Consider the following 9,703-nt stretch of genomic DNA (forward strand, 5'->3'; position numbering starts at 1 on the left):
TGCTCATTTTAATAAGTCAACAGAGTAGAAACAAGTTTAACAAAAAAGAATCAATAAAACAATGATTACAGAAAAGATTGTAAAATAAACTAATCTTATATCCAATCCAAAAGTCATATGAGATTAGCTTTTACTAAAATCACGATTTCTTTCAATCGGATTTTCACCTCTTTCTTTCTTGATCCTGTAAAGTAGTTTCCAGGTGCACAAGTCCAGCATGATGATTAAAGAGCTTATGTGATCAATGATGATGATGTATACAGCGATTTCCTTTTTTTTGGGCTGAGTAATGTGGCTAAGCATAGTACATGTACAAGCTATTTCCAGCGGCACAAGCAATAGAGTTCTCATTTGGATGCCAAGCAAGATGCAGCAACTTTGTTTTGTAATCAAGAGCATTGCTACTCCCATCGACTCCTCCTGCACTCTCTGATCCTGCTTTCACCATTTCAGTGTATTTACTTACTAATTTGATCTTAAAAGGTAGCTTAAATGAGAAAGGGAGAGAGAGAGAGAGACTGACCTCTACCTACAACACGCGCTATACTGCCTAGTCTGGATGGCCTCGAGGGAACTGGGACATGTCTCCTATGATAAAACCACAAAAAAAAGGTAAGGAAGATAAGATCGAGTACACTAACTCTTAATAGCTTTTACCTCATAGGATTCCTGCTTGCTTCTAAAGTTGCAGACTCAGTACTTCCGGGGGAAACACCAAACACACGGAACATATTGCTGGATAGAGCAATGTGAGCAAGCGGAAGGAATGAGTATAGATGATAATGCTAATAACAAAGAAACATGCTCTGCTTTCCGGGGCATATACCTGTAAGAACCTGTAGCTGCTCGCAGTCCATTGCCACTTATGCAACACTCAAACTTGTCAAAGATGGAATCATTTTCATATAAATCACAGAGCTGATATTGGCCAAGGGAAATGGAGTACCAATCAGCTACGCACCAGTTGGACAAAAGCAGTTCACTCATAAGTATAGGAAACTTACCTTCGGTTTCAGATACTCATGAACCTGGAAAGTTGATACCGGACCTGAATCCATGTTGATGTCCCATAACTGACAAGGAGAAAACATAACTATAAGTTCAGTTTATCTTACGAGAAGAATTAGAAACCAGCCACTGATAGCTTTAAGGGCATAGTCATATCTAATGCCAATGAAAGTGTATGGACCTTGAGTGTCATGTAGTCACGGCTAAGGAGATATCTTCCTTCTTTTGCAAATTTGATGTCTGACACTGAAGCAATTATCTCAGTGAAGAACGACTTAGGACCTGCTGCCTCTGGTTCCTCAAACCTGCAGAAACACGCAATGTTAGCTTCAGTGTTTATATTCCAAAGAAAGGAGGTGCGAGAGATATTTTGATGAAACAAACTTAAACAGAATTGCAAAGTCTCAAGGCTTACAATTTGGAATGTGAATCACATAAAGCTGATTGGCGCAGATCAAGCAGGCGAATAGAGCCTTTGGAACTGCTATAAGCTAACATATTGCAATGAGTAGGATGAAACTCTGCTGATGTGATAACCTCTGCAAGAACCATTGCCGTATTAGCATCCTATTGCTTATTGGAGTGAAAGAGCAGCAGTTACGCAGGGCTTTACCAGATAGATCTTCCATTTTCTCAGGCTTGACATCAACGATATTGAAACTCTGATTGCTAATCTCCAGATTCCAAAGATTTATTCGCAAATCATCAGCCGAAATAAATGTTTCTCCGTCGCTGATTTAAATAGAGAAGAAACTTTTACAATGACATCATAAAAATTTTCTCACAGGGAAAAAAAGCAAAAAATAATAATCAAAATCAAAATCAAAAAGGGTTAATATGATTGATTATATGAATAAGGTACCTGTTATTTGAGATGGAATTGATGTGATAATCATGGGCATGAGAATAGACTCTCCGACATCTAGCCACAGGGCTCGACTCATGGCTAGTTACCTGTATAAGCCAAAATTGAACTTTTAGTCTACAGACGAGTAGTAGTAGTATCAAGAAACTTTGAGAACCAATTCCAAATCAGAAGAGCACGGGAGATTAGAGCTAAGAAGCACAAGTCTAGCATCAATGAACTGTAAAATTCGAGCAAATTTGATCATTCAGAATGCATTTATTTATTTACCACTGGGAACCGCAGCGATGAGATTACTCCTCCGTTCCCAAGGCACGCGGTTGTAATGCTTGGATTGCTAGAGCTTGCGAGCGCTCCAGTTTTTGAAGGATCTGAATTTACTTCACAAACTTTCTTCATCTTCTTGTCTTGAACCTGTTAACACTCACATGAGTAAAGAAAAAGAAAAGATTTCACCTCTACATACACATCTCAACTGTTTATAGATAGAAAAAAAAATAACACACAGAGAAAAATTCTTTACAACATTCACGACTTAGAACCATTTAGATACAGTACGCAACCCAACAAACAATATTGTCAATGAGCATTAAGGTATCAGCTTAATCGTTGTACACCCTAAATATCGAGAAGCAACAGACACGATAAATAAAGGATGTTCTCACCTTCCAATACTTGATGGTTTTATCGTTTGTGGAAAGGAGAAAAAGAGCGCCATTGGCTGTTTGACACCATCTAATTTTGTTGATCTTCTCCTCTATCTCCAAACTCTTGAGATAATCAAACTGGTAGACAAGGATCACATATGAAAAGACAGAAAATAAAAAAAAAGGTATAGCACACAACGTATTAGGAGAAGAGAGTAATGAATCATCATACCTCAGGGTCATGACTCTGAAACTCTGTTTTATAACGGAACTCCTGATGCCTCAGTGGGTGGTGATCAGCTTCTTCAAGATCCCTTCTAGCTCCTCCACTGCTCTGTAAATGATAATAGCATGCAACAACATATAACCAAATGTCAAATTCCCATTTTTTCAGATATGGTTCGCAAAGGCAAAAAAAAAAAAAAAAAAAGTGGGGAAGTTACATTTCTGACATCGCTCCTCTCGAAGAGAACAACACGTCCTCCACGGTCCCCAGTAGCAAGATGGTCGCCGTAATGATCAAACTCGATTGCTGAAATCACATCAACTGCGGAGGAACACACAAGCTTCCAGTTTTGAGGATTTCAACATACATAATGAAAACAATACAATGTAATCTAGTCGCAAGCTCAGCTACAAGCATACATCATAAGCCATTAAGCATAATTAACAATTACAAAACTTGACCAAAGAAAAAAAAAAACAAATCTAGTCACATCCTCTCCTCAAAAAAAAAAAAAAAAAAGGGAATCAAAACTTTGATTAAAAATAGATCAAAGATGCCTTAATTCCAATTTCAGAGATTAGATCGATGAGTTTAACCTTCTTGAACTTCTTCACCAGCGCTGCGTTCACCGAAGACCTGAGAGAATCTCCATTCCAGAGGCAGATATGGATCAACCGAAGCTGCGACCATCTCCTCATCGTCACCGTTCATTCCCTCCTTCTCTCCGATTCACACAAAACACTCCTAAACTAGGTTCAATGGTTGATCCGACGATCAGGGGCACGTCTAGAAATCAATTACGATTGAGTTCGCCGGTTGTTTTTTTTTCTGACGGCAAATCGAGGAAAGGAAGAGGAGAGAGTATTAAGATGATTCCCAGATTTCGACAAACAAATAAGATCACAACACAACACAACACTCTCCCTTCTCTCTCTCGACTTAATTAAGAATGTATTTATTTTCTTTATTTTATTTAAATGTGATTTAATCATCTTTTTGGTTTTATTAGCTTTTTTATGGTAGGAGTTTACCGTATTTTTTCTTCTAAAGTTTAACATATTAAGGCAGAGAAATCACATTGTTTCCGAATTTACCTTCTCTGTAAATGACTATTTGACGATTATTATAAAAAGAAAGAAAATATATCTATATTTTGTTATTTTGCCCCACCCCCCAATTCTCTTATAACGTGTTGAGAATTTTTTTTGGGATAAAGATCTCTTGTTAGTAAAAACTACAATATTTGAGTATTTTCACATGAATTGACAGTGTTTTTTCCCACATACGTTGGTGGAGTAATTGGTAAGAATGCACCCAAAAACTCATGTAATTTGTCATATATCTTTGTTTCTTTTTAATATTTTTTATGATTATAATACCTTTATCTCTATCTCTCTCTTTTCCTTTTTATGTGTTCTAATCTCTTTATCCCTCGTATAGATTCTTCAAATCATCTTCTAATTCAACACAAATCTTTATTTTTTTATTCTGATTCTTTTGACATCCATAATGCTAATCTTATTATCTCACCCCAATTTCGATGTTTCTAATTTCGTCTCACAATCAACTTTTAGATAATATATACTTTAGTAGGTATTTTATTTCTTACCTGCTATTATTTAGATTTTAATGGATTTTTAATCGATACATGAAATGTTAGCTGTTACAAATAGTTTTAGGGCTATTTGATAGATAACTAATTAATTGTTAATAGTTTCATTAACTGATATATGATTTGTTAGTCGATACATTTGTTTGATACATAGATTGTTAGATGATACTAAAATTATTAGCTGATATGTTAGTTGATATGTAGATTGTTACTTGCTATGTAAATATTTAGTTAATAAATCTAGAATTACTTGTTTTCGATAAAGCATGAGGGTATTTTCGTCCGCACAGTGTCAAAAAATTACTCATTTTTGAGTTATCCATAATTATGGGCATTCAGCTAATTTGAAATTTAATTGGGTATATTCCACGCATTCACTCTATGTTGATGTGTATATAAAGACACTAATTGCAATGTGAGATTTATGTCTTGTCTGGACACTATAAATTATAGTACGTTTTTTGTTTTGTTGTTGTTTTCAACATAAATTATTATTTTTGTTTAAAGTCGATTTGATAAAATACAATTAATTTTGTATATTTGTGAGAATTTCCATATTATCTCATCATTAAAAATTATACTATTGATTAGTTTAGATGTAAATGGACTTTTTGGATAATTCCTCAAAAAAAAGAAATACAAGTTCAATTTTTCGATTGGTCAGCACACTTCTTATTTTTCTTTTACCCCACGTTGATCATCCATATCACAGACTGTGACTAGCCTCGGTGAGTGTAGGGATCATTCGTCATAGGAGAAAAAGGAAAGCTTATGTGAAGAAAAAGATTTAGTGCACAAAGGAAAAAAATGCGAAGAAAAAGAATGATGTTTCAACGAATATCGTTAGGAGTGCTTTACAATGTCGAGTGTTTGGATTGGTAGAAAGTTTCTTTTGTGAATCAATTCGAAGCTAGCAGATACACAATTCTTGCAAATTTTGAATCTTTATCTATTTTGCTTCCATTTATGTTTAATCTAAATACATTCCACATGTGACATGCTTTCTTCCTAGTCAATGTCTTATATACCCTTGTTGTAAAGAAAAAAAGAAAAACCAAACCGGAGATCTTCCTTATCGGTTTAATTATTGTACCAACCCTATTTCTATTTCGAAATTTGAAATTCGAAATCCACAACCCTATTGTACCAACCCTAGCTTTTACAATTTTAATCTCGCTATCTCTCTAAAATGATCCCTCTTGCGACGATTTCTGAAAACCCTAATTTTCAGTTCTCCACAAAACTCTCCTCCTATCTTTCAGTTCTTCACACTCTCCTTCCATTTTCGCCTCCGTAACACCGCCGTTCTCAGACTTCCGTATCAATCTGCCGCTGTCAGTCTCCTCTCCTTCCAGTTCAAGTCATGCAAGGTTTGATTCTTCCTAATATACACCTATTATGTTCGAATCCAGTAACGTCTGTTTCTCGATTTCACTATCTGTTTATTTTTAAGAATTTCAACCCTAAAACTCAATTCCAACCCATAAACTCGATTTCACCATCTCGTACTCATAAACTCGATTTCACCGTCTTCCATTCAGATTCACTGAAGTTAATTTTTTATTCTAATCTCTCCATTTTAATTTTTTCAGGTAACAACCAACTGGACCACCGTCTCCCGCCGAGACTTTTCACCACCGACCGGTTCCCCAGTGGACGTCTCAACATTTACTCGAAGCCAGACCTTCTTGCTTTCATCCGACATGTTCTCCGGGACACCCTAGAATTTCAGTTTATTAGAAGCTCTTGCTTCGGGAAGTTATTTGACCTCCCAACATGTCAATGTCCGGTTTCGTGTAAATTAACACACGCTATGTTGACCAGACACCTAGTTTGTGAAGACAAACACACTTTCTGGTCTATTTTCGGAAGCGATCCTATCAAGTTTGGCCTCCAAGAGTTTGGCACCATTACCGGTTTGCCCTGTGGAGCTTTTCCTGTTGGATACACCACTGATAAAGAAGACCAGTCTAAAGCATACAAAGATCCTTTCTGGATCAAGCTTATTGGGAAAAAGAGATTCACCACCATTGCTGATTTACGTCGGAAGCTAGAGACACACACATGTCGGGGTGTCAGAAGATACAGCTAGCTTTGATAATAATTATCGATGGTGTCCTCATTTCTCATCAACAAACGCCACACCCTACTCTGAAGTACGTTAGGATGGTTCAAGACGTTGACACTTTCTACTTACACCCTTAGGGTAGAGAGTCTTTTCTCAAGACTATTGCTTTCATGAAACCTCCAAAGTTCGTCCCTTTGAAATGCGAAGACCATGTTTGAACACTGGTCTAGCTACTCAAGCAGGAAACATTTAGGCTTAAGGGATTCCCCCTGGCACTACAACTGCTCGCATACCAGGCGGTCCCAAAATTGCAGTCAACGATTCCAATTCCGTTTGATTCTCTTACAATCATGGACCTCATCGAGCCTCACCTTCCTCTCTACCCAGCGCCAAGCATCAGCGACATTCTAAGCGTCGAAGCCGACCCTGATTTGAGTTCTAATATAACTGTGTTTTTAAATTAGTCTGGCCGTGGTGTTATGCAGATTTTAACAATTATTTAATAAATTCTTGTCAAACTCCAGCTTGAAGTTACATCGTTGATAAAAATACATAGCCAACCACAACCTGGATGGGGAGTTTGGCCCGATGTATCCAACGAGATGACCGTGTGTCATACAAGGAGCAGCTTATAGCTGACCATCGTCCCTTCAACAAGGACCTTTGGCATGGTGGAGACACATCTGTGCCCATCATCAGCCCTCCTTCTGATGAAGATGAACCTATCCTTGAGAGAAAAACTCGCAAGCCGAAAGCACCATGCAAAAAGGTTCTCAAGTCTAAACCAGCTTCATCCAAAGTTCTCAAACCAAGGAAAACATCAAAGAAATCTGACACGGGCCATAAGCAGAGATGCATCAGCAGCTACTTTCATGCTGTGTCTTCTTCCCGTACCTCTAACGACAAAATACTGGAGCTCCTGTCTGGAATTTCAGATCAAATATCCAACAGACAAAAGGAGCAGAAGCTGCTGCGCAAATTGCTTAAGCGCAAGAAGACTCCAACTAGTCTCAAGCGCTCTGCCTTCCACACTCTCCGTGATCTCTCAAAGAAAGGCCACCAATCACACAAAGGATGTCTGGCTGAGCCAACAAACCAAAAAACTGCTGATTTTTCTCATCAGACGGTAACGTTCCTGTTTTTGCTACTTTGTAAATTTTCACCATGTAACTTTGACGCTTATCTATATTGTCTGATTGGTTTCCTATACTTGTCATAGTCTCTACCGCCGATGGAGGAATATCACCCTTTCACCCACTCTCCCGTCGTCAGCCAGTACGCGGCACAGCTTTACGGCTCAACATCTGTCAGCAAGTCAACTGGTGAACCCGTACATGAACAAGCCGTCGAAACTCCAGCCGTTCACACTTCACCTATCCATACTTCCCCCGTCCAAGACACAACCGACCACCTTGTTGCCGTCCACAACTCCCCAACACACAATTCCCCTATCAACAACACACCCATCCACGAGAAAACCCCCTTCCATCCAACTCTAACTACTCTCCCATACCTTCGTCGTCCTTCGGTCATCTACGATGCTAGTGACCACCCTAATAGCTCCGAAATCCACCACATCCTATTCCACGGTAAAGAAATCTTCGACCCTATTAGTCCTGACCCCCCTTCTCTCTCTAAACCAAAATTCGACTCATTACCCCTACCTTTCACCCCCGATACTTCTTCCAATAAGGGTTCAGACAGTCTCCCAGGTTTCGTAGGCCATGCGACAACAATCAACGCATTCTCAGCCCCAACTACATCCAACCCCTTTTCTGTTGCCAACTCCATTGTACCCAATATCCAGGTTCGAATTGTCTATTGTTAACTCCATCAAAACCTTTGCAAGTTTAACTGTCTAGTGTCTTAACTCCATTTTTGTTGTTTTTGTCTAGGATCAACAAACGGAAGACAACGACATTGTTGAACTGAGCGTCGGCTCTCCTGCTAGAGAAATGCACATACACATTCCATCAATTGAGGAGAATTTCCTTGCAAAAGAGTTCTACTACTGAAAATATGTCCCTTCGCTTGATCTTATCAGCCCACTACTTCAAATTCAATGGGATCTTTCCAAGAAGACTATTTCAAACTTTAAAACTGTGTAAGTTCAATTTAACTTGTCATTACTGTTTTCATTTTTTAAAGCTTAATCTAAAACCTATCGGCGACAGGTTCCATATAACTCCCTCCAAATTCGACTTCTCCAACAACTTCCTACTCCAACTAGCGCAGCCTACGCAATGGACAACAACTTATGTACACTTCCATCACACACTTTACAAGTTTATAAATTATACCGCCTCCTTATCTTGTCATTTGCTTACCAATAGCTTGTTCAAATTTCCTGTGCAGCACATGGAAATCCTCATGCACATGCTAGCTGCAAGGCATTGTCGCGTACTCGAGGAGCAAAAATTTTCTTTCATTACTCCTCACCTTACAGCTGGAATCCAGGCAATATCCAAAGATTTCTACAAGTCTAGGAAGAAAGAAACCTTTAAATGGGAGAGCAGCTGACTAATCTTGTTCTCCAGCCAGGCAGGAAATGGATGGAAGATGTGTTTCTTGTCTACACACCAATGATATGGGGCGCAAAACACTGGGTTGGTCTCGCTATCAACCTTGACTTGGGCCTTGTTGAAATCTTAGACCCCTCCCCACTTTATATGGCGACATGAGTGTTGGTCGTTTCATGGCTCCAGATCTCAAGTCATTACCCTATTTTGTTAAGAAGGCTGCAAACTACCATCTCGCTCAGTTCTGCGGTCTTGAACCTTTCCAATGGCATCGTATCCAAGACCTCTACATCAACGAAAGAGGAGGCGACAGCGGACCTGTAACTGCAAAGTTCTTGGAAATGCATGTACACGGTGATCCTGAACCTAACATGTCAAGCATCACATACCGTGAAGTTGATGAAATCCGCAAACAGTACGCACTTAACATTTACAAGACCATCGTAATGCCTGCTTACTACGGTCGAGCTTAGGCTTTTTCACTTTCCCTCTTCAAGCTGTCTTTTGTGTGTTTTTGTGGTTGATACCCACAACCAATGTAATATGTTAAACGTACCTCTATGCACTTTCTTTAGGATTTGTAATATGTTAACGATTAGCAGTACAAGGATTTTATCTTTTCCTTTTTGTCTGCACATCTTCTAGATGGATTACATTTGATAATGGAATATGTGCAATAGGTTTGTATGAATTATAGACGTTCAAAAGATTTTGTAGATAGAGTAAAACTATGGGACGTTGTGGACAGAATACATACT

At 38.6% G+C, this 9,703-nt stretch overlaps 1 protein-coding gene across 1 annotated transcript; it reads right to left on the minus strand.

The window, feature by feature from the left end:
• LOC106296712 (serine/threonine protein phosphatase 2A 55 kDa regulatory subunit B alpha isoform) lies at nucleotides 1-3,689 on the minus strand. Its single transcript, XM_013732930.1, has 14 exons — nucleotides 3,343-3,689; nucleotides 2,964-3,067; nucleotides 2,753-2,854; nucleotides 2,539-2,658; nucleotides 2,144-2,287; nucleotides 1,871-1,962; nucleotides 1,622-1,740; nucleotides 1,424-1,547; nucleotides 1,190-1,313; nucleotides 1,005-1,073; nucleotides 827-918; nucleotides 658-735; nucleotides 524-588; nucleotides 1-435 (listed from the first exon to the last, which is right to left on the minus strand). The coding sequence occupies exons 1-14, from the start codon at nucleotides 3,455-3,457 to the stop codon at nucleotides 296-298; spliced, it is 1,488 nt and encodes a 495-aa protein (XP_013588384.1). The 5' UTR covers nucleotides 3,458-3,689; the 3' UTR covers nucleotides 1-295.
• Nucleotides 3,690-9,703: the final 6,014 nt, after the last annotated feature.

Source organism: Brassica oleracea, chromosome C6 (genome assembly GCF_000695525.1).
Source record: "Brassica oleracea var. oleracea cultivar TO1000 chromosome C6, BOL, whole genome shotgun sequence".
In the NCBI taxonomy this organism is placed as follows: domain Eukaryota; kingdom Viridiplantae; phylum Streptophyta; class Magnoliopsida; order Brassicales; family Brassicaceae; genus Brassica; species Brassica oleracea.